The 26,317-nt window shown below is 35.0% G+C and overlaps 1 protein-coding gene across 3 annotated transcripts; it reads right to left on the bottom strand.

The window, feature by feature from the left end:
- Positions 1 to 359: 359 nt before the first annotated feature.
- LOC140792894 (protease Do-like 7) lies at positions 360 to 24,578 on the bottom strand. 3 transcript variants are annotated; one of them, XR_012109840.1, is made up of 26 exons: positions 24,169 to 24,561; positions 23,995 to 24,065; positions 23,659 to 23,793; positions 17,795 to 17,853; positions 16,877 to 16,957; positions 16,431 to 16,467; positions 16,047 to 16,172; positions 15,619 to 15,708; positions 14,016 to 14,081; positions 13,797 to 13,853; positions 13,624 to 13,689; positions 12,619 to 12,726; positions 12,356 to 12,436; positions 10,603 to 10,652; positions 8,741 to 8,906; positions 7,458 to 7,967; positions 6,070 to 6,252; positions 5,895 to 5,997; positions 3,724 to 3,894; positions 3,550 to 3,629; positions 3,244 to 3,471; positions 2,239 to 2,454; positions 2,013 to 2,170; positions 1,497 to 1,608; positions 738 to 1,117; positions 360 to 625 (listed from the first exon to the last, which is right to left on the bottom strand). XR_012109840.1 is itself a non-coding variant. In XM_073144121.1 (25 exons), the coding sequence occupies exons 1-25, from the start codon at positions 24,458 to 24,460 to the stop codon at positions 941 to 943; spliced, it is 3,423 nt and encodes a 1,140-aa protein (XP_073000222.1). In that variant the 5' UTR covers positions 24,461 to 24,578; the 3' UTR covers positions 554 to 940. The 3 variants fall into 3 exon arrangements, 2 of the variants coding, with proteins under 2 accessions (XP_073000222.1, XP_073000221.1); XM_073144121.1 differs by having other exon boundaries at positions 554 to 1,117; positions 24,169 to 24,578; XM_073144120.1 differs by lacking the exon at positions 16,877 to 16,957 and having other exon boundaries at positions 554 to 1,117.
- Between the last annotated feature and the right edge of the window lie 1,739 nt (positions 24,579 to 26,317).

Raw genomic sequence — 26,317 nt, 5'->3', positions numbered from 1 at the left:
ACAGAAAGAACAGTTAAACTATTTTATGTAACCAAAGATCTGCATTCATTTTACAAAATGTGATTGAGATCGAGGGGTCGTTTGATTGAAAGCTTTTTTAGATGTTGTATCTATTAATAAGCATCTAATTTAAAATTTATTGTCTGATTTGGTGCACCAAATCTGAAAACCAATATTTTTTAAAAACTAATTAGATTCAGATGCAGCCTTGGATATCAAGAGACTACATCTAGCTATCTCAATCTATCCTTCTCCTCTCATTTTAACCCTAACTCATCTCCCTCCTCTCATTTTGACCCCAACCCAACTCTAACCCATCTATCTCATCTCCTCTTATTTCCATTATCAGCTCTAACTCATCTCAATCTAATCCATTTTTACTAAATACGTCATTATGAAATATAACTAACCAAACATGTGTTTAACAAAGACAGCATTGTGAAAGACTATCAACCAAACAAGCTATTTGTTTCTCTAGATACAATATCTAGAGAAACATATCTCTTAATACATATGTATTTCTAAATATAAAAAACTAAATGACCCCAAAATGTGGCAAAGACAATATCAGTCGATACTAGATAATCTCACTTCAAAAATCTTGCACTTTTGGTCACATTGAACTCTACAAAACAAATTTAAAAAAACATTATTTCTCGAAAGAGACAGAATAGTTCAAGCAATATATTTACATAAAGGGGTTTACAGATGTCAATGTAACTTAGGTTGAATATTACCTGAATATGATGACTGAGATACAGTATAAATGCAAATGAATGATCAACATGGAACTTCCAGCACTGCACGAGATCATGAAACTGTAGAGATTGGATCGGATAAGAAATTGGTGCAGTCCCTGGATTCCTGCTTCACTCTTATTCCCAATTTGGGGTTTTCTTATTATTGTCCAAGGAATGATTTCAGAACAAGACATGCGTCTTCATGCTGTGCTAGAATCCAATTCTTTAATTATGCTTCGCCGCCACGTGGCAGTATCTCGGTCAAATTTAAGCTCCCAGGTTGGCCAATAGTGAAGGTCCTGCTTCAGCGTTAGCACGCGGGGCTTACCATTTAAGTGAACTGTCTTTACCCTGACAAACTCTCCATGTTCTAACTCCTGCATTTAATTGAATTATGTGAAGCATAATTTAAAAAGATCCCAAGGCTAATGTAAAGTTGAATGACCTGTCTAGTAGTTTTAATTTTTAAAGAGAACTGTAAAATCTGCTTTAAGTCGAGAAGTAACAAATAGTTGCCAACCCAAAGTTTATATAAATGGTAGATAGGAAGTGTTTGGAAGAAACAGCTAGAATATATATTTGAAAGACATGACCATGTGGAGATCTTTCCTTTTTCACATCTTGTACTTCCATGATATTATTTTACATTGCTTATTAGATGAAAAAAAAAATACTTAACCGCTAATTAGATCTACCAAGTATCTAAAAGAAACTATTGACATCAGATACATATCGTAAATTTGTAATATAACATACCTTTGTCACTTGTACAAAGGTTTCAAGGTCTGGTGTCAGTTTTCCATTGATTTCAACTATCCACTGAAGGGCATACAGACTATATCTATGTACCGGACTCCCATGGCACCATCTGCATAATGAGGCAACATTTCATTCTTGAAACAGCATTTAGTAGAAGATTTGATTCATTCTCAAGGGAATAGTAGCTTGCGGTAGTTTACTCAGAAAGAAATGTCTGATTTTCCCATAGTGAGGGAGATTTACAAGAAGATGCAAATGCCGCCTCTTTATTTCTTAGTAGTCCAACAAAATAAAGTAGAAATGGACATAATCTTCTCAAAGTTTGAAACACATTAGCCACAAAATTTATTATGGTGTCAAAAAGCTCAAGTGTTTCCATGAGCATTGCAGATTTTCCACACATATTGAAGTGCCTTGAGAAATGGAAAGTATAATAATTTGATCTTCTAATGTGAATATGTAAAGAGAAGAAAGAAGGAAGATAGGCAAGATAAAGTGTGGCAGGTTTCTCACCTTGCCACATACACCCCATGGCCTTCTTCAGGAAGAAATCCAAGAGCACGCACAGCAGAATGAGGATCTTGAATTATACAGCCACACCAATTCACCAGGCGTGTTGTGCCATTGCCACCTCTGACATCAGTTCCAACAACTAGATCGATTTCATTTCCCTGCTTGAACATGAAATCAAGATCAGAGGTTTCCTTATCAATAGAGTTAATATGTTTCAGTTACGCACCTGTCGGAAAATAGTCATTCTAAGCCCTCCATCTGGGTCTTCAGATCTATCTAGCTCTTGACAAGCATTTTCTATGTCTCGGAAACATGTAATTGGTTCTTTATTAATTGCCAAGATCATATCTCCTTGTTCTAAGAGGCTCTCAGCTTTTGATCCGGCCAAACAACCTTTAACACGCAAGACTTGTCTTCGAGCTGCATCCTTTTTGGCAAGAGCCTGCAATAAAATCCCACTTGCATAAGACGATTAGCAAGATTTAGATATAAATGGAAAACGAGAATAATTATAGAGTTGTATGTAATTGCCACGTCACTTAGAGCACAATTCTTACAATAGGCACTTAAAAATACAGAGGACACTAAGAGATGTATGTTTATACAATAAAGATTACATGGTGCAATACCAATCTGTCAATGGCCAGGACATCTTAAATGTGAGTTGCCATCCCAATGACTAAAACTGATCAAAAGTCCATCGCATAAATAGATGCAAAGAATTGTTCATCTAGGTTAATTTGCATGACTTGATTAATGTTATCAAAAGAAAAGAAGTAATTTCCTTCATAAATTACTAAAAGTTTGTGCCTCTAGGGTCACCTACTACCTACCTCTTATTAAATACAGATCCTTCTTTGAGCGAGACGACATAAATAGGATAATATCTGAACTTCATTAATATGTCAAACTTGGTTATGTGCACACAAAAATGGATCCTTAGCAGGTTATAAAGAGCAACCAAATGCATGGGATTGCATCAGTGCAAGGTGTAGGATTGTACTTACAATCAAAATGAAACGGATTTTTCCGATGACTCAAACCAGCACAGCCACATGATGAAGCAAGAATTGACACGAGTAGATTACAGTTCCAAAAGACTGATGCTTACCAGGTAAGGTCACAAATACGACCAAAGTTTAGAAAAGATTCATCATGAAGAGTGCAACTAAAGTTGTCATTCACAGATTCGTGTCATATAGTTCTTGGGAGTGAAAACGTGAAAACTTACTTGCACCCAGCTGTCACTTAGTCCAAAACTTCTTGCCTTAGAAAGCAAAGTGGGATACAGCTCCACTTCCAATATTCTGACAAGAGGCATTGGTTTCTTTATGCCATTAATTAGAAGAAGTGGGCCTGATGCACCAAATATTATCTTTTCAAGGACTTCACTGATTGCATAGATGGGTATGCCTCTAACAAACTGATGATCCTCCAAAGAGCTACCCCCATATTTGAGCTGCAGATGAGAAACTCTGAATTTATTTCCAAGCATAATTCACACAAGATGCAGAGAATGACAAGAGACAGTGTAAACCTGGGTAGAAAAGCTTGCCCATAATGCTTGAACTCTTCCATGTTCATCACTCAATACACCAGAGAAGCTGCTCCCAAAATCTATAATAAACTGATATCATTACTGAAAAAATGAAGTCCTGGTAGTAGGAAGGGAAAAAGAGTTGGCATGAACAATCTACAGCTAACAGCTTACCTGTATCAAGTTCAATGACCTCCATATTGGTTGCCCGATAACGTGGGCAGTCGGCTGATCCAATATTTACTGCAGCACAAGGATTGGTGACAATTGATTTTCTTGATGTTGCCTGCAGGCTTCTACTTAACCCAACTAGATAAACAGAATCTCCTCGGCGCAAAGCAGGTTCTAAAAGATAACCATGATGAATCAACAATTAGTGATTTAAAGACAATAGTAAATCACTAATTTGCCAAATCCATTCTTAATAATCACAAATATGTGAAACATCATTTTATCTATCAAATGACCAGGTGCAACAACTTATGGTATGAATTTAATTCATCCATTAGATATCAACATACACAAATAAACTACAATAATCAAATATGTGAACTATATAAATAATAAGTATTTGGCTGCAGTGCACTGGAATTACACATCTTAGTATGGTTACGCTAACTATGTCAGACAAACTATGTAACATGTCTGCCCATTCGCCTCATCCCAACAAATTGTGCTGCTGCCAAGACCCATTCTTTGAACAAGAAAACTCAAATGGAACAAACTAAGAACCACCATCTCTAATTTTCGATTTTCCATAACTGTCTATTTTTTCTCAATCCTATTGGTCATACCATGCAAGATGTTAGGTCCTACTGGTCAGTCACAATATAAATTAACAAAGATAGAGTTTTAGTTCAGAAATCAGAATTATATCAAATTTGAGGCAAATATGACTTAGACATGAAGAGATCATCTTTGGAAGAAAGGGATGAAACCAAGATTCTAAATATTAGGGTTGGGATTGGAATCGAGATCGGCAGCCTCAAAAAACGATACATATCAACAGTATCAGCCTACCGATATCGAACAAATTTTTAATTACATAAATTTTCAAAAATTATTTAAAAATTATAGGAAAAACCTTAAAAATTAAATAGATATAAATTGTTCACATATAAAATCTATAAAAATATTGCTGTCTCAGTTTCTCTCCCACTCACTCTCTCACACAAATAAATCTCACAAATTTTTTTTAAAAAAAAATATCTCTCTCTGTTGCTACAGTAAAGAGATCCATCACCATCATAGCTTGTTGAACGACTGCTTTGATGGATTTGCATCGGAGGACTTCGTCGGTGTGGAGTATGGAAAAGAGAGAAGGTATATGGGAGCTAGAGGATGGTTGGTTTTAGCCAATATGGCCAAAACGGGTCCGATATGGAGCCGGATCGACCATTCGGGCCAATACTCCATCAAAACCATCAATAGAGGTGGGAACGGTGAATACTGGGAACCTTGGACGAACCCAACAAACCAGTATGAAGAAAAAGAAAATACAAAACAAAATAGTTCAATCTGTAGGAAGGTATGATTGAAAAGCGAAGAGAACTGATGGAGAAAAGAAGGCAAGCAGTGAAGAAGATTGCAAAATCAGTCTTGAGGTCAAAAGAGAGGTAACTTATGTATTTTAGGTTTTCTCCAAAAGGGATAGAAAATTCTAGTTCTATTGGTAGTTGTCAGGTTAAATTTGACTGGCATGTTTTTTAGGCAACAAAAGTAAAATGTAGAGATAGAACAATGAATCCAAATAAGATAGGGTGTTAATGATAAATATAAAAATTAAAGCATGTGCTAATTATCAATTCATCAATTCACTGATTCACCTCATATTCGATCAGTCAGGTTTTGCTACAATTTCAAGCATATTTTCCCCAAAACTACTCTAAACAAATACTTCCAGGGAAAAAAAAATGTACAATCTGCTATTGGTTTGGGATGTTGTGATTGATTGCTGTGGCCCTTGTCCATCTAAGTCATCCTGTGACAAATTTGAGTCTACATCAGATCATACCTATATGTGACTTATCCTGTTGTGACTTGTGTGGGTCGTTTCTTTTTTTGGAAGATCAACTCATGATCATATAGATGCACACACTAGCAAATTTACATACAAATCTATAATTATAAAATAAGTGGAGCTAATAAATGCATGTTTTGTGACAGAAGAGAACTAGAATCATCTTATATGAATAATTAAACCTGACATCAAGACAAAGTTATCAAGACGACATAGATGTTGATAATGACCAAAAATGTTAATGCCATGTCAAAGGAACACAACTATACACAGCAGTGTAAACAAAATCTTCAATAGACGTCTTTAGGATCAAGGGAATACTAACCAGGAAGAAGTTTAGCAGCACGAACAATTGCAGCACCTGCTCCTAGAGCAGAAGGATCATAAGCAACTAGTGCATAGTTGTGAACAGGATGCAGAAAAACAACCTGTGGGTAATATTCCAGTCAAATTCTACATGATGAATTGATATTTACTTTATTTAGAGATCTTTCTTCTACCTCTCCAGGAATTTCCATTGGATATGCAGCAAATGATAACATTACGTCAGAGACAGATACAGCAACTGTATTTCGGTCAACAGCAACTAAGCCCATAGTTTCTGAATGGTACACAATAACCCCTGTTCCAAAGAAATGCTGAGAGTGTACTCCATCAATCATACATGATGGTGGCACATGAACCTGCAAAAAGTTAAAGTCAAATGCAGAATGTGATGCAATAAACCAAGAACGTCAACTGAAGACACTCATAGTGCTCCAGGCAATGCATATGGATCGACATTTTATTAAGAAAATAAATTTCAGTAAAGACGACCAATAATTAAAGATAAAAAATTAATGCAGGACAAAAATAAGAGCCTAAACTTCAGGAGTAGTGAAGGACCTTTAAAAATATTGAAAAGGGCCTAAATCGAGTAGTGAACCACAGAAGTATGACCAAGAATTCCAAATGGGTATGCCTCATGGGAGAGTCGAGCTGTTGTTGGCTAGACTGTCACTTAAGGATATATAAAAACTAAAGATATTCTACATGATAAACAATCTTTTCATGTTGGTCCTCACTTATTTCTGAATTCATCCTTTACCTTACTGGAGAATCCCCAGCAAGCCTTACTCCTTAGACCTATTGTAAGCAAGGCTTTACCTCATGGATTTTCTTGATATATGTAAGAATGTAACAATATATTTCAGAAGATAAAAGTTAAACCATACAAATGTTACTTTCATTTAGACCCTGACTAGACTTGTGAGGATCTTTATGAAAGGCATACACACAATATACTGGCACAGAATTTTCAAAATTAGTTGGTTGGTTTCCGATAACATATCTAACAAGATTTTAAGTTTAGGAAATGGAGAAGGGTGTATATAGCTGACACCATTGTTTTAGCCACCCCCTAAAAAGGGATATGCATAGGCTCAGCTTAGTTCTGCCTTGGTGTTCGCCTTTCTGTCTTGTTCATGTCTAATTATGTAATTGAACTTGCAAGCTGAAACTCAACTTAATTGTAGATGCTGCTATATTTGTGGATTTTAATAGCTTAATACTGTTCTTAGACAAAGTTTAAAATTTAATTCTATTGTTTGTTTATTATCTTTTAACCTTTTCTATTAAGTTTAAACAAATGAACAAATGAAAGAAAAAAAAAATAGTCTATAGTCTTGTAAACCCTTGGCTGACAAATAAATTGGGTTATGACTTATAAGGATTTGCTGTCATAAAGGTTGTCGGTAAAATAAATGATCAAGCAACTGTACTCATAACACATTTATGATAATAAAAGCGACAGTTAACAAAATAGACAAACTGAACCTAGACCAAGAGAAAGGAAAAGGGAAACATCATAAAATTGTCAACATTAGATTGAAATTGCTTGTATCCTTACCTCAAACATTACAAGAGTGGGCTCAATCACTTGCTCGGCTAATGATGCATTAGTTGGTTCTGTTCCTTGATCTTGAGAAAGGTCACTGTTATCCAAATTAATAGGATGTTCAAAAGCCTGATCTTTGAAGTTATGTACAGCTCCATTGGATGAAATGATTGATTCTACTGTTGATTCTTCTTCTATCCTTCGCCTCTTCTTCTCAAGAATCAAATCTTCATTAGAGTGTGATCCATCAACAATATTCTCGCCATCAGTCTGCATTCTGATGGATCTGTCTGTTGAATTTCCATCATCATGTTGGTGTTTATGTTCCAAGTGATCAGATTCCACGACTGACAGAACCCTAGTGGAACTTGCATTTATTTGACCACCGGAGACCTTTGAAGCTAACAAAGCAGAATCAGATGATATTGCTGGACTAGCAATCCATAATCCAGTGCTATCATTGCGAGTGTATAGCTGAGGTGGTGCATACCATTCATGACGATCAATGGTGACCAAAACTGACTAGAAGAAGTTGACAGAGATAAAAGGAATAAGGTGGAGATAAGAAAGCCTGCTACTGGAAATTTGAAGCTCAGTTGCTCATAGAAAATGGAAGGTACATAAAATATGTCAAATAACTATCTTTCATTATTGAAACAGTTGCTGTTCATCAATCTAATAGATTTTCCCTTTATCTAATTAGAATAACATAAACAGTCATGTAAGCTAAGAAATTAAATGTATTTACATTTTTCTGTGGTATTTCAGAATCATAAAAAGAAAAAAGCTGCCAACAAAGCACCAAATTGGACAGATTAAACATGGGTAAGGAAAACTATATTATCTAATCGCCAGAAAAGCACAAAGGTCGCCTAAATGATATACACCATTAATAATCAGTAGTACACACTACACAGTAATCATATCGATAATAATAATAAAAAAGAAAAATTGTGTCATTGGCATAAATTGTGCCAACAGATTCTGTGATGACACAGAGCACAAGTGGCAAGGTTGGCAGCCCAATGGAAGGTCAGAGGCCAGAGGTGAGGATTATAGCATAGGAGAAAAAGATAGGAAAGGCAAGAAACAATACGAGAAGTGTAGTGAGGAAGAAATGATATTTATAATATATAATAGAAGGCAATAAAAGATAACAGAGTCCATACTCCATCGGTATTAGAAAAACACAAAATTTTTAAGTCAAATTCATCCCATTTTGAGTAAAAATTACCGACATATTTATTGCTAAGCAGAAATAAATTATAATTTTCTAAAACAAAAATGCAGCGCACCTTATTTCGATGGCGATCAATATGGCTTATATACTCCAAAGGAACCCGAGCACCTTTAGATAGTTTGGCAAGAACTGAGATAAAATCATCTAACTGTACTATCTCTTCTCCTGCGAATTTTTTAATAATGGCATGGCGTGGAACACATGCTCGTGAAAGCATATACCTGCAATTATGTGTTGAATACTCAAATTTGCAACAAGTAAAACACAGTCAACTTCCGAAATCTTTGTATAACCTCTAGCATACTTTCAGAGCAAGGATGGCCATGCCGATCGGCACTCCCCGTGCCAACCGGCACTTGCCGTGCCAGTAAAGGCACGACACTTGGCACGGGGTGTGCCAGTGGCACAACCCCGTGCCGAGCTGTGTCGAGCCGTGCCGTCCGACACAGCCTCGTGCCGATCATGTGCCAATGTAGAGACTTTTTTTATAAAAAAAAATCTATTTCCATCAATCTTTGTCAAATCAACTTTACTTATTTTTTTAACAAACATGATATGACATATAAAACCCATTTTTTTAACTTTTTCTTATTTCCATCAATTAACTTTTATCATTTGTCATTTTTGAAATGACAACTTATTTGTTATTTTTTAAAATTGGAATGACAATTTATTTGCTAAACCTAGATAACCACAAAGCTGAATTTATCAAAGATAAGAAAGGAAAAAGATCATCCCAAGCTCAATATGATTATAGTCAAATGAGGAAAGGACTTGAGTCTATAGGTAGCAAGACATCAAGAGATGTGCGCCCACAAGATGATATGAGTTCATCATTATTACCATCATATCAATTACACCCACTAGAGCCACAACACCCTTATTATACTCCATATCCACAATCTGCATATGCTTATGGTGTGCCTATGCCTGTGCCGATTGTTCCCATGTATATTCAATATCCATATCATATCATCGAAGAATTATAAAATTTTTATTTCTATGAAGACTATGTGAGACGTTATAATGAGCAATATTATCAGTGGATAAGTTTTGAAAAATATCAACAGTATTTAACACAATATTTCTATGTTATTCTTGTGCTAGCAAATGAAGTATTTGATCATCCTCGTCATTCTACATACAACTAGATATTAGTTTTAATTATTGAACTATTATCAATTATGTATTGAATGTTATTATGTGTTCAATTATATTATGGAGTATTCAATCATATTATGGAGTGTTTAATCACTAATATTAATTTTACTGAATGTATTCGATTATATTATGTATTGAATAATATTTATATTCAACTGTTGTTTTATCTTTAATAAAATAGGTTATTTACAAAAATAATCTAAAGATAAAATATTATGATGTAGATTTTAAATTTTAATACATATATTTAGACAAAAAAATCAAAGATTGACATACCAAAGACCCAAAAACATCTCTAAATAAATATCCTAAAAATTTATTAAAAATATTATAGGGGGTGTGCCACTGGCACGGCATGGCCATCACTGTTTCAGAGCACTATGTACTATAATATAGGACTATTTCTATACAAATATTTGCAACGGCAGTGAAACATGAAAAAAAATCCAAAATTATGTTTCAGCAGAATTTGTGGCAAGGAGATACTGATTCCAAATGATAGACAACTCCAATCTATGCAAAGAAGGTATCATACTTTTATAAAATTAAAGACGTTACAAAGGAGGAGCACCACTGTTTTGTTGCTAAAATTAGGAAAATCACAGGGCCCCTTCCTAAAATTTAGTTAAATCAGATCCAAAAATGTATAGATAACCACAACCTCAATGAATAATGCAGTATGAACAAAACCTAAACTAATAAGTATGCGAGTTTTAGGAAAAGCATCACCATATTCATTAAGAAAGCCACACTTACCCTGTTTCAGCAACATATACAAGACCACATTTGAAACGAAAATTTCGAGCCTGCAATTTCATGAGAATATCAGATGTCAAAAGCAGCCACTGTCTCAATGGTAACATACTAAACATTAATATACCAACGTAGATATTTAAGGTTTCCAGACCTCTCACTTTATGGAGTAAAAGATGTATCATCATCAAATAGAAGTAATAATATTAGATTCAACAGGTTTAATGATTTAATAAATGTCTAAATGAACTAGAAAAACTATGTAGATGTAAAATATAAACTCCTTTCTGCAGAATCTAATCAAAATACAGTACATCTACAAGCAAGAGCTGAGAATTCTTAAGAATTGGCAAGTCAAATATCTGCTGTAAGAAGCAGCACCTCATCTTTCAGACAGAGTAGCAAATTTGTTACTAACTCAAAGCAGTAAACAGCAAATTGCAAGCTAAGGAAATCAAGCAAATACTAGGACTGAATGGTTCTTAACTTTATATGTTCTTAATCAAGTTGAAACTTTAGTTTTAAATGAGCATTAAAGCACATAGATTTACAGTGATATTGTATGCATCATATGTTTACTTTTGGTGTACTCATTTTGTTCTGGTAACTAGTCCTGATTTATTTATTTTTATTTATGTGTGACCTTTTCAAGGAGCCGACTTGTAATCAACTTGTGATGCTTTGTAAATTTTTTTCGAATTCCTCTGCATTCAGGAATTTATAAGTCCCAAACATAGAAACAGCAAAACAAGCTTTTGCGAGGGCAAAATCATAGCTGAACTCTGGAAGAAAAAACAAAACAAAAAAAAAAGAACCCCACTATAAGCTTCAGTGAAAGACTAGTAGTTTTAATGGGGAGAGAGGAAAAGATTCTCCTAAATGGGCACCTCACTATGGGGAGCATGTGACTCATGAAGCTCTTAAAGAGTAGAGAATCAAGAAAGCCAAACGGCTGTTCTTAAAAATTGCAGTAAATATGAAGAAAAACATTCCCCACTAAAAAGGAGAAATTTTTTGGGATTGTTTCATTCAAGAGTCACTATGATTAACAAAATAAGGGGCTGTTTTTATTATGAATAGCTACTGCTAAATCAACTATACAGCATGACGCAAAGACTCCTACATATTCATAGAAATAAAATGTACATTCCCTAATTGTCTCCTATCTAATTTGGGGCATCAAGTCTTTTAGGTCTCTTCTGCATTGATTAAATTAAGATTTGGCCTTCCTCTCTAACTTGCAGCATCTTGAACGGGCATTCAGTCCCTCTCATCATTACTGCACTAGTTGACATTTACTGTTAACTCGAAAACTGTCTCAGCATTATGTTATCATCTTTACATACTATTGTTACCTATATTTTGGAAGCAAAACAATATAGTTTTGCTTTATACATTTCAGTTATTGTGCTCATTTATTTAAATCATTTCCATTGAACCTACATTCATATAAATTAGGTTTTCCTCATTGTTCAGTAATGACCAATAATCAAGGGAATTTACTAATAGTTAAATAGACGAAAAGCAGTTATCCTATTTAAATATCAATTTAAATAAAAGAATAAAAGAAGGGTAAAGTGCATCTATTTTAGATCTCAATTTATCATAAGTTCTACTTTCACTTTAATGAACTTGTGAGAAACTCACACAATGGCAAACGACTAGCACAACTGCTCTTGATATAAAATTCAAGTACAGCATTTCACAACATTTTAAGAGGTTAGAACAATGTAAACTACTTTAAGCCTCTCTGCACCTGTTGGTATGAAAGTTGGTGGATCACAGCACCACTCACTTCCAAGAAGTAATTCGGAGTTATAGTGTGCAGATCCTGAACCTGTAGGATCAAGAGATATGCAGCGTTAACTTAACAAAATATAATAGAACAAAAAAAAATGTACACATTCATATCAATTAGTCCTTTCTTTAGAACAATATTCTGCTTGAATACTAGTTGGCATTCATTCATACTTTATTTTCCTAAGAAAGGAGTTGTTGCACAAGAAAATCTAGACCTACCATCAAATTCACTGTTAAGGTAGTTCCACCTCTTTCAATCTGCAAATGTATCTCCCCATGAACGCCGTCATCAAGTAATGTCTCCAACTTAAGGAATTGGGTAACAACCTGCACTAGATAGTCATAAGTTAACAAAACAATAACTATTTCTTCAAGCCACTACTAGAAATAGCTGACATTAAAACATGGATGGCATTATCACACAAGCTCTGTAAAAGACTTAACACATGGAGCTTCCCAGACTACTTTGTGACAATAAAGGACCACCACCTAGAAACATCGATTAATGAGAAATCTACCCTTTCAAAATCTGAAGCCAAAATCTTTAAAAAAGGATGCCCCAAGAAGTGACAAAAAAGTAGGGAGCATAACTGGATTAACAATGATAGTTGAACTTGGTAGCAATCAAAACTTCAAGGATATTTGCAGGTACAATGACCAAACAAATCTGTGTTTTGAGTTTAAAATATGAAATATTAGGAGTTGTACAACTTCAATTGTGCGGAGGACTGCTAGATTGCTAAATCAAAATGGATTCTTACTCTTAAGAAATTTTATTCAAACCAAAACTTGACGTTTAAACTTATGTTCCTTAAAAATAGGGCTTTCAGATCATGTTAGATAACTAATTGGCACAAAAGCTTTTATTAGGTAATGGACCAACAATATATATCATACTATTTAATAGCTAGAAAATGACTTCTGATTTGTGGACACTACACCAAGATGAAAAAACTCTCCTCTCACTCACCAAACTTGTGCACATAATACTAGTTACAAACTTTCAGCTAAGTACATTATAAAATCTATGACCAAAAGAACCAATTTTATATGCAAAAAAAAAAAACTAGTTCCCCCTAATAAAGATATTTTTGCATCCAAGTATTATTTCCACAGGTATATGAAGAATACCGTCATACATAAATAATATGTCCAATAGTATTTGTCAATGGACAAGGCAAACAAAAAAGTTTACAGATGTTAGTATTGCAAATTACCACTCACCTCACCATTAACATGAACTAGAACATCACCAGGCTCCAATTTTTTATGTGCAGGACCGCCTGGGACCTGCGAGACAACTCTATTACGTAAAATTTATCAAATAAATCAAAAGAGATCTATCAAAATCAACCCTAGACATCGACAGTTAGAATGAGAACTATTGAATTTCTTACCACAGAATCAACAACCAGCATTCCTGTCTCACCAAATGGAGAAGCAAGCCTCACCATCTAATTAGTAGCAATAAATAGGAAACTAAGTGAGCAGGGATAAAATCATCAAAGCGGTGTAAATCAGGAATATTGAAAGTTTCAAAGTATAAATTTTAGGTAAATAAGATAATAAGTATCAAAATGGAACAACAGGACATATTCATAGCAGGTTCTACTCACTTGTTCTGTCTCGCTTTTAAGTCCAAGTCGCCGTGTTTCATCAAATCCTTTATGCAAAAATGTCACCTAAATATCAAGAGATAAGATATTAATATATTGTAATGCAAAAGAGAAAATAAGCTTTACTCTGCCCCTGTCAAATTTTAGTCGTCTGAAGTGACAAATACCAACATCTCAACATGACTAATAAAGCAATAAGGAGGTGCAGTGAAGGAGTCTACTTGATACATTCCTAGAGACTAAATCATGTAATCTATTTTCATCATGATCACATCTGTAGTGGGCAAGCTTCCAATTGTAAAAAATCATCATTCTATATACTGGAAATTAGAGAGTAGCAAGTAATAGCAGACTATTGAGTATCACATGTGAGAATTTAGTCCCAAATTGGAGAAAGAGGAAAAGTGAAAAGGTTTATATAGAAACTTGGGCCTTCACCTTATAGCTTAAATTTTTGGGTGAGGTGGTTTTTAAGGTTTGTGTCAAACCATGTTTCATTTGGACTATGAGCTAAAAAACCCCAAGGTTGGACTCGGGCATGCAGGAATTGGTATACAAGCTCGATTATACTCGATGGGTCAAAGATTCTAGATGAAATTGATGCATGGCTTTGACGAGTGGATTTGTGGTGACTCATGAAGAGCAGTTGACGGCAGAGCCAGACTCTTGAGACCGGTGGACGACTGGAAGAGAAAATGGGCACAAAACTTAGTTAAGAATAGTAGATTGGACTCGACGAGAGCAGTTGATGTTTGGTTCACATGTGAAGACTGAAGAGGGATTGTTGAGTATAACATGTGAGAGTTTAGTCTTAACTGGAAAGAGAGGAAAAGTGAAAAAGTTTATATAGATACTTGGTTCTTCACATAATAACTTGCTTTGGGATTGAGTTAGATTCTAGTTTCTAAGGTCTGTGTCAAACCCTATTTCACTTGAATTAGGACTCTCCTATCTTTCATAGATTGGAGTATTGGCCGATTCGATCGATTATTGATCCAAATTGTCCAAATTGGAAGGCTGATACAGCCGATATAGACCATATGTATCGATTTTTCAAGCATTCGATTTCGATTCCGAAATCGATATTTAAAGCATTGCTATTTTCCCAACACAGATTCCTCCCTTTTCAATATAGCTGCATTGTTGTTTCTTTAAACTTTAATGCTCTTTCTAATATATATATGTATGTTTGCACTACGACAGATAGGATAAAGAAAGAAAATCATAGTGACATAATTTTGAAAATTCAAAGTTAGTCAAGATTCAAGATAGAGGAGAAAAAACAAAAGCAACCCTAACATAGGAGCCTCAAAACTTCTGCTATAAATTATAATTTCCCGTGTTACTCCCTTTCAAATCTCTATATATACTCTTCCAAATAGCACAAGCCCCCCACCCACCCCCCACCTTTTTTCTTCTGTTGGACAAGTTACTTAGCACAGATGAGCCAATTGAAGATAGAAGGAAAAAGATAGAACAGTTAAATATGTATGAACCGAGTATAATGCTATGTGAAATTGGGAAAAAATCTGTATTGCTTGTTAATGGATTTCTCCATCTAAAAGTATATCATAGATAGCAGATGAGAACAAGATCAACAAACCTGAAGCGTACCACGAGGAATTGTAACAGTTTCCAGATTGCTTCCAAATGAATTCCAATGTTCTTGTATTAATGTCAAAGCCCTGACGACCTATAAAAATATCAGGAAAGAGCATTTCAATCACTTAGCCAAATGAATGAATTTAAATGAGAGCAGGTTATTTAAGATTTCGAATGGAGGAATGGAAGTTTCAAGCAAACTTCAAAGTTCAAATATCTTTAAGTCTCATCTATCAAGTAATTACATGACTACCAGGTAGATACTAAAATACATGAAAAATATGGACAACCTTTCTTAGTGCTTACTTGCACATTTCATGATAAAGTTCCAAGAAGATAAGATCACAAATACATGAGATGAGTAAATCCAATGACAAATGTAAAAAGTACACATAGCATGGCATTATTAAACAAGTGAGAAACACTTACCCGTTCTAAAGGAAGAAAAAAGGCAGATGCACTGGAGGACTTGCTACCAGCATTCAAGGCAACAGCTCTTCCTTTGCAATCAATGACTGGTGAACCACTAGAACCTCCTTTAGTCCCAGATGCAGCCTGTGGAAGAGATCTAACATATATCAATAAAAAGATGCAAAACAAGATACAACACAGGATATAATCAATCACTTTGTGTGAATCTTAATCAGAAAAGCATATTTCTCAAATCAAATAACTGAATGAGCAAACAAACCAGAACTATAAACAGATTAAGTTTAAAAACTGACCAATCTTGCAGTATAACTACAAGCTCAAAAAAAGAAACACAAACATAAATTTCCCTATGAATGAAGTCCATCGATAAACCAAACTAACCTGCATGTAGAATGTATTGAAGTCGTTATATCCATCCCTGAATTGAAAATGCAGCATAATCAGTTACTTAAATGAATAAATAACATCTTGTGTGATTCCAGGACATGACAAAAATCATTGAATACCAATAATAATGCATTCGCATAGCAATAGCATCTGCGGTTCTGTATTAATGAGAAGTATATGTATCCTTGCACCACATGCATGAAAAGGAAAAATAATGCAGCAAAAAGTGTGAACATGAGACATGACACCTAGCTTGAATTTCAATATGGAGGTCAGAACTCAGAAGTTCAAGTTCAACATTAAGCTGTTGATGTGGTCCTAGGGTTTGAAAAGCTTACAAAACAAAATGCTTGAAACTTTCTGTCTTTTGCACCAAATAGCCCTTTAAGGAAGGTAACTTCATGGAGACTACTAAAATGCTGATACAGTCCACAACTTACGATTTCTTTTTCTTTTTTCTGTTTACAGGCTTTCTACACCAAGTATATTGCATCAAGGGATCAAGCAGCTCAATCTTGAGCCTGCACACAAAAACACAGACATTTCCAGTTGGCCAAGCAGTCTTGCTTGCTCATGGCAACGAAAAGCTGATATATTTTACTATCTTCAACTTTACTTTTCTGAAGGAAAGCCATTAATATCTTCTAATTTTATGATATATTCCATACAGGTGAGACAATGTTGCTAAGTTGGATAAATCCATATTTTTTATACATATCAAAAGTACAAAAGCACGGAGCACTTGCAAAGAAAAAGAAAAAATAAGGTTAAATTTCTCTAAAGTATGTGTGCAAGTATCCGGATCAAAATTATCAATACAACATGTGCCTTCTAGAGATGGTATGCTCATAACTATTAATCATTGATATTTTAGCTCCACAAAAAAAAATTAAATAGAGGAATGTGTCCTGAAAAGACCAAAAATCAGCAACTGAAAAAAAAATGTCTAGTTGTTCCAATACAAAACAGAGGGAATAAAAATCTGGAAGAACCAGATTTACCATAAAAGATACTAAGTTATATCTAGATAAAAAGTTTCAAATTAAAAAAAGCGACCACCCTAAGCTCCAATGACTACATACTGTGTTGCAACAGCAGAGTGAGATATATCATTTTACAAGTCTGTAGCTGCAATGCACTACTAATGATCTAACATCCAAAAATATCTTACCAAAATAAGTCCCATACACTTAATTCTATGTTATACTACCTTAGAAAAGAGATGTTTCTTGATGCTGTATGAGCAAGAAACCACATCGTCAGAACAAAAATATGGAAGCAACAAATTCTCAAGACATAATCATTTAATGACATATAAAGGACAGAAATATAGCAGGATCTAGCAATTGAAAATATACTTCTTGTAGTGAGGGGCATCTCTGTCAAGGCGAGCAAGAGTTCCTGCCAAAATGGAAACCTGAAAACCAATGAACTTAAATCAGCAATACAAGCTAACATCTATGATAAAAAAGGAGCTACATTTTAGATTTTACACATACACAAAAAAAACAAAAGAGATATATCAATGATTTAGAAGATTAAACATCTTCATCAAGATGTTTTCTTAATCTGATGCAAGGGATAGGTTGTATTAATGGTCATATTGTGATCTGTATCAAACATGTCTCTATGAGCAGGAGGTGTAAAGAGAGGGAGAAGAGGATACTAGAGATCTGTAGAAATTATATATGGTAAACTGAATTAAGAGCTTTGACATGCTCAGGAACTATGAAAAATACCCATTCTAGATTTTACACATGACAATTTCCAAAAGTACAGTATTGTATTCAAGAACACCAATCAAGGTGGTCATCTAATGGCAATTTGCAGTTTGGAAAAACATAATGTAAGATTCCAGTGCCTGTCCTTCAATAATACACCACCTTTTTTGATATGGTCCTAACATACATCCATGCGAAGGTGAAATACCTATGTACAGTTTTGTTTCATGATGGGCATAAATACATACCATATGGTTAATCCTAAGAACATTAGAAATGCAAACTTCACAGGTAAGTAGGTAATCAATATGTTCTACAAGATCTAATTGAAAGATTCAACACACAAACACACACACACACACACACATATGTATGTGTATATTCAAAGTATTTGGAACTCTATAATTTATGCTGCCTATCAAAAATAGGATCTTATAGAATAATACAGTACATTAGATGGGAGTACTTCATGTATATACAGTAAAATTTCATAAGATATGTTTTTCCTTTCTTCTTTCTCTTTTTTCCTATATAAACTTTTAGATCTTCTGATAGCAACAAACATTTAATAGATTTTCCTTTAACAAATACATCATCAATATTGAAGGCCATCGTATGTGTATCCTACCGACATAGTCAATGATGATTAAAGAATAGGTATTCAACTGAAATAATCACTCTTAAGGGTTTGTACTATCTGATCAAATATTCCAATCTGAAATCAAATCCATATTCCTAACATGTTTCTTATATAACCCAGGTGCTAGCCCCTTGGTCATAAGATCCACAAGCATCATCACAGTGTTGATGTGAAGAACTGACACGTAACTTTTATTTTTTTTTTACTCTTTAACAACATAATACTTGACCTTGATATACCTTAGGCCCTTGCATATCTTCTTGTTGTTAGCAAAGAGGATAACTACCGAATTATCATAATATATTTTCAGTGGTCTAAAAAGATAATCAATCACTTGAAGTTCGGTAATAAAATTTCCAAATGACAGCGCATGAATGTGGCTTCATAGCAAGCAATGTACTCTGCGTGCATCGTGGATGAGGCGATCAAGTTCTACTTTGTGCTCTTCAAAGAAATTGCACCCTTAGTGAACATAAATATATATATATATATATATATATATATATCCTGATGTTGATCTGCAGTCATCTAGGCATCTAGCAAAATTCAAATATGTGGAACCAAAAGTGCCTTCTGATAATTTAATAATTCCAAATATAGACTCAACTCCCAATACATGAAGAATTTGTCTTAGCTAATTTTGATCAAGAAGTTACTGATCCAACTCTTCTTAATCAGGGTGAAGATGTAATGGCATTAGGAGATCAAATAGTCCTTGATCCTCCTCCTCCTAGCCAGGGTAAAGGTCAAATGATATTAAGAAGATCCTCAAGAGACAAAAGGTTTTCTATATCAGATGAATACTTGGTGTATCTACATGCAGGCCACCAATTAGAAGATCTCATAACATTTTCACAAGCCATGAATAATAGAAATTCATTTGAGTGGTACAATGCTATATTAGAAGAAATGAGTTCTATGCCAAAAAAATAAAAAATAAAAACAGTCTAGGAACTTGTTGAATAGCCTGAAGAAGTCAAACCTGTAGGGTGCAAATGGGTCTATAAGACTAAAAGAAACTCTAAAATTAATATAGAGAGACATAAAGCTAGACTTGTAGCAAGAGGATTCACTCAAATAGAAGGCATTAATTACAGCAAAAACCTCCACAGTCTCTCAGAAGGCCTAACTCAGAATAATCATCGCATTAGTAGCTCATTTTGACTTAGAACTATATCAGATGGATGTGAAAACAACTTTTCTAAAAGGTGATCTTGATGAAAAAGTTTATATAGATCAACCTAAAAGGTTCACACATAAAAATAAAGAACATCTAGTATGCAGACTAAAGAAATCGATATACGGACTTAAACAGGCCTCCGGACAGTGGTATCTAAAATTCAATGAGGTAATCATAACTTTTGGTTTTAAGGAAAACATTGTTGATCAGTGTCTATACTTAAACGTTAGTAGGAGCCAATTCATAATTGTAGTTTTGTATGTTGATGCTATTTTACTTGCTAGTAAAGGTCTCGAGCTTTTACATGATACCAAAATAATTTCTTAATAAGAACTTTGAGACGGAGGATATGGGTGAAGCCTCATATATTTTCGGCATAGAAATTCATAGAGATAGATCAAAGTATATGCTTGGATTGTCTCAGCAGATTTGAAAGATTTCGTATGAATACATCTAAATCTAGTACAGCTCCTATCTAGAAAGGTGATAAATTCAGTGAATCACAATGCCCAAAGAATATGATTAAGTTGGCAGAAATAAAGAATATTTCATATGCTTCTGTAATAAGTAGCTTAATGTACGATCAAACGTGTACTCATCCAGATATCGCTTATGCAGTGCGAGTACTTGGTAGATATCAAAATAACTCAGACATAACACATTGGAAGGCAGCCAAAAAGATTATGAGGTATCTTTAGGGAACTAGAGATTAATATGCTAACATACAAAAAATCAGATAATCTTAAAGTTATTGGGTACACATTCAGATTTTGTTGGAAGCCTAGATGACTGCAAATCAACATCAGAATATATATTTATGCTCACTAAGGGTGCAATTTCTTAGAAGAGCACAAAGCAAAAATTGATCACCTCATTAATGATACACGCTTAGTATATTGTTTGCTATGAAGCCATGTTCATGCGCTATCATTGAGAAATTTTATCACAGAATTTCAAGTAGTTGATTATATTTCTGAACCATTGAAGATGTATTGTAATAATTCGGCAACTATCCTCTTTGCTACTAAAAAGAAAGTATACAAGAGCCTAAGGCATATCAAGATCAAGTATTATGTTGTTAAAGAGAGGATAAATAAAGATTACATGTCAATTCTTCACATCAGTACTGTGATGATGCTTGCAGATCCTATGGCCAGGGGGCTAGCACCTAGGTTATATAAGGAACATGTCACGAACATGGGTCTGATTTCATATTAGAATATTTGATGTGATATTTAGTTATTGACATCATATTATAGTTTTATATATCATTCATTCTATTTCTTTTCAACATCTTTTGCTAGTTAAAGTGTCCTCACAGACAATAAAGTAAAGGCAAGCAAGAAGGCGTTATGGTTAATAACCTTTTAATAGACATAAAGGTAACTTCTATTAATGAGCATAAGATATAAATGCTCATATAAGGACATCACATAAAGGTACTTAGCCTAGAGCAATCATTGATAATAAATTATGGAAGGAACTACGCATAGGAACTGTCATAGAAACGTCATAGTTTTTATCATTGGGTTCTTTAAGTTGAGTTAAAGAAACTGATTCATGGTTTTCTAAAATCGTACACAAATTCTATTTTCAAAATAAATCAGGACCAATGAATAAAAAAATTTCTTTATATATGTATAAAAAATCTTATTATTATTTTTGAAAATCTACACAACGTGTGATTATGGGCCAAGTGGGAGAATGTTAGGCGTGGATTATATTTTGACGTAGGATTTGAGAAACCCACATATAATATTTGGTTAGTTGAGTGATTTTCATCTAGTATATGAGATAACTACTAACTATTCCACTTATCTCTTTAGTGACCCACTATCGACCCACTATCCCACGTTCAATGAATTTGATCAGTTTGAGTCAATTACAATTTTCTAATCTATTGTAGATATTCCTATTTGGTTAAGAAAATCCCTACGTATACAGGGTAGGATACGATAAAGATAAAGAATTGTGATAATAAAGAGATCTAGCCCCTCCCTCATCTATAAATAGAGAACCTATATTCCATTAGTGGTAATCTTATCTGGTGAGATAAGTATAAAGGAGAAAGCTCAGCAATCCCTAACGCGTGGAGATTCAAGATGTGGAGACGATCACTTTCGCCTAAAGAGTTAGCATGAATCGACATCCTATCTACCATGCTGATACATAAGTCTTCAATCATGATAAAGTATTTTATCTAACAGAATAACTATTCCATACAATGATACAATACAACACAATTTGTGTTTTTAACTACTAAAATCTTCCATAAAATGGCAAATTTAAGGAAGATGGGATCTTGTCCACATGGATTTAATGCCTAGAGTTGTATAAGTTCAGTGTATTGAAAGGTGGCTACGAATTACAGACGATCACCCTGTTGCCTAGCTCCTAGGTGGAAGGTGGGTGCCCAAGGCAGACACCAAGGCAGTCTAACAATTTAATATATAAAAGATAAAAAATAATTATGATGATATAATATATATATATATATATCATATCTATATTATTTATAAAATTTTAACAGTGGAATTCATAGCCATAAAAATAATAGATTATAAAGTTATAATTCACAAATATGTAAACATATTTCATTAACATCTTAATAATAAATTACCATGATCTGATATTTAATGCATTCATAGTGTGGTTTGAAATGCATAATAGTTAGTGCGTTGGTAGTTTCCAATGTTAATATGAACCATGCTCCCTTTCCCATCACTCTCTTTCCTACATGGCCTCTCTTTCCCACCACTGTCTTTCCCACATGGCTCTCTCTTTTCCAACTCTCTCCCACCACTCTCTCTTTCCCAACTCTCTCCCACCACTCTCTTTCCCACATGATCTCTCTTTTCCAACACTGTCTCTTTCTCACCATTAAAAGCATAGAGAAAAAAAGACAAAAAAAAGTGGGTGGTTTTCAATGTCACGGAGAAAAAAAAAGAAGAAAAAGAAGAGGAGGATGAAAAGGCGGAGGAGGGGATGAGGCAATTGGCAATCCGCGGCTTCAACAAAATCATCGCTCGATTGCCACCGTTGTCCGCTTGCCACCGCCCCTCGTTGCCGCCACTGCTCGTTGCCTTCGCTTGCCGCAGCCGCTCAGAGCCTTTGAGCCTTCGCTGCCCGCTGGTTATATTTGCTTGCCATCGTCGACTTTTCGTTGCCGCTCAAAGATGATCGAGAGAGGAAGACGATCGAAGCCACTCGGCCCACTATGCGACTTGGCGGCCCGCCAAGTTCGCCTAGGTGGTCTAGCCATCATTCCTATTGGTAGGTGGGCCGGCGTGCTACCTCGTCAAGGCAGCCGCCATGGCCGCTTTTCAATACATTGCTTAAGTTTCTCAAGAAAAATATAATGTCTCCATCAATGCAAAGGATTATATTTGGCACACAATTTTCTGTTTATTCCAAAAATATGAAACTTTGTGTGCAAACAAGTTCATGCCGGAGATCTACTAACTTATGTTGTATTGGGTGTGACTAGTTCGCAAAAGATGTAGTATTATTCCCAATTTGAAATTGCTTTCATGGTGGATAGTTGTAATATCTCGTCACTTAAATTACTCCAAGCCATGAGTGACATAGTTGGACATAAAAATTAAAAACCATGCTGATCACTATATAACTCCAAAGATAATGCCTTACCACAAAAAAGATAGAAGAATATATCATTCTTACCTTTTCACCGCTATCATTACCAACAACCCGGATTTCCAGACCAACACAAGCAGCTTCGGGGGTAAGGGGAATCTCCTCGTATTCTAGAAATTTAATTGCTCCAGGATCGTAGCGGAAGAAGCCAAAATCATGCACCTACGTAGAAAGAGTATTGCATTGACAAAGCAGTAACTAAGGTTTGAATAGACATGGAAGTAACAGCAAAGATTGTCGAAGGGTGTGAAATAGTTGCGGGAAGATTTGTATCATAAGTTAAAAAGTTAAGAGATAAGCCTAAGAAGCATGAATAGAATAAACAGCACACCCTCTGAGTTAGATGTAAAGAGAAAAGCTTACAGGATCCCTGTATATAGGGTAAACCGGAATTTCTTCCCTGTTCACAAACATTGCCTCCGCCACAACAGGACCTAACACCACCAACAAAATACACATTACTCCGAGATCATGAAACCACATCAATCCAAGAATCACCACATCTCGCACCAAGAACAAGAAAGAAATCGAACGTACCGGGCTTTACGACGTGGCGATTGGTGAGGATAATCCCATGGCCCTTGTCGACAACAAATCCGGTGGCATAGCTCGCTCCGGCGGGCTCCGTGTCGAACGCCCTCGTCGCCGTCGTCCTCAGCACGACGACGGCCGGAACGACCCTATCGAGGGCGCGGCGCCAGTCCTCCGCCGTGGCCGAGCCCTCCCGGCTCGACGGCGGCGCGTCGATCTCCATCCCTAGATTGTCCTCCTTCATGCTCGACTCGACCCCCTCCGATCCCAGCATCCCCGACGTCTCTCCGTCCGCCATGGAATCCTCCGATCTAAGGTCAGGGTTAGGATTCGGAGCGGGGATCGCACGGTGGAAGGGGGGTGGAGGAAGCAAGAAAGAGAGAAGTGATGAAGCGAAGTCGAGAATGCTTCTTCTTCGAGCAGTAATATATTGACCATTTGTTACCGAGGATATTACGGAAATAGCCCTACCAGTGTTGTCTCCTTTTGGTCTCGAAGGGTCTCCCAATTTGGACTTAGAAGTAAATAATTCACAAATAACTACCTACACTTTGGATGTATTACGAAAAATCCCATTTCTTTTATATATTTCCAAATGGACTCCATTTTTAATGGATTTTCACAAATAACTACCTAACTTTCTAATTATTACGACAAATCTCCTCTATTTTAGATATTTACAAGTCCGCTCCTCTTCATCAATATATTTCCAACAAAAATAAAATATAGCATATTTGCAAAATAAGGGACAAAATAATAAAGTATGTTTGTTCAGAAAAATGATATTTATATATAATATTTCTGATGAGCTAAGAGGTGGTTAAGAGTTGTTTACTCATACATTTGGAAAAGGGAGTGGTTATTTGCAAAGCAACAAATAATTAAGGGAAACTTACATTTGACTCCCTATCTTATAACGAAATTATAATTTACATCTAATATTTTTACTATTTATAAATCAAATTGTATGATTAAGCTAACGTTAGATACGTTAGCTAAACTTAATCAAGCATCTAGATTAAGCTAATTATACTAAAAAAATTATAAATACCCAACCTATATTTAACTCAACATAATCCTAACCTAACCCTAAGACACTTTAGTTAGTTTTTATAGCCTAAGCCCGACTCAATCTATTAGCCAAATATGAGGTTAAGCATGGTCCCTCTTATATATCCTAATGAAATTAAGACATTTTTTCTTTCTGTTAGACAATAACATCATTGCTTGATATTAATTAGTATATATAACGTATTAAGTTCACCTAATGAGATTAATTAGTAGTTAATCCAAAAACAACATTAAAAAGTTAAAAATAGACATCTACATTATTTGCCAGTCGTCATCTTCATTAAACTCAGCAACTAGATATTGGATAACAGGTGGAAGTTTCTTAACTAGATAAGGAGCTATTCAAGTCCCCTTTAATTTAAGTAATATGCTTCCATGACTCAATCAGAGCCCACATGCTTGTGGGATTAGTGAACTAAATATGCTGTATCTTTAATTATCTTGGTGAATCCTGAGGTTAAGCGTAATTCCAAGACAAATTATAAGAATAATATGGTAAAATTAATGAGCAAGTTATCAAGGTTACGAGAGTTATAGATTTTGATAGTTCTGAAAGTTAGAATGTGGCTTCATGGAGACAGGAAAAGACTTGATTTATTTTCAACATGATTGTCTTTTGTTTTCTATTATGGTGCTGTTAATGAAATCATTCTGAAGTTATTCTTATGTCTGAAAAACATTTTGCACTTCTCCACTGTTTAACATTTGCAACTTGGTAGCTAAAACCAAAAGATTCAATGAACATATTTATATTTACTTCTACTGCTGCTCTTATACAGCAGTTCCTGTTCCTCCTTGGTAATTTATTCTGATCATGTTGGATTTGTGACCATATTGACATTACTGCAGCATGCATGACATCTGAAAATTTTGTTTCTCTCACTCTCAATATTGTAAGAACATCATATCTAGTTTGGTAGTACGAAATGCGAAGTTTCACCGCCTCGTCGCGAACTTAGCTCTAGAACTGGCATTCATTGAGTTTTGGGTGATCCTTTCGAAAGTCGGCAAGAGTTCTTCTTACTATGTTGGACTTGAAGAATGGAAGTGTAACCCTGTTCATAGTGTTCCTGAGCAGGAAATG

Source organism: Typha latifolia, chromosome 7 (genome assembly GCF_019914945.1).
Source record: "Typha latifolia isolate L0001 chromosome 7, TyphaL0001v2, whole genome shotgun sequence".
Lineage (NCBI taxonomy): Eukaryota > Viridiplantae > Streptophyta > Magnoliopsida > Poales > Typhaceae > Typha > Typha latifolia.
This window is presented reverse-complemented; position numbering and strand designations above follow the sequence as displayed.

Coding starts and splice junctions, on each gene's coding strand:
- LOC140792894 (XM_073144121.1), bottom strand. CDS start 24,460: ATGGCGGACGGAGAGACGTCGGGGATGCTGGGATCGGAGGGGGTCGAG. Junction 16,173..16,430: donor TCAATACATTCTACATGCAG/GTTAGTTTGGTT, acceptor TCTCTTCCACAG/GCTGCATCTGGGACTAAAGG. Junction 12,437..12,618: donor CCTTAACAGTGAATTTGATG/GTAGGTCTAGAT, acceptor TTGATCCTACAG/GTTCAGGATCTGCACACTAT.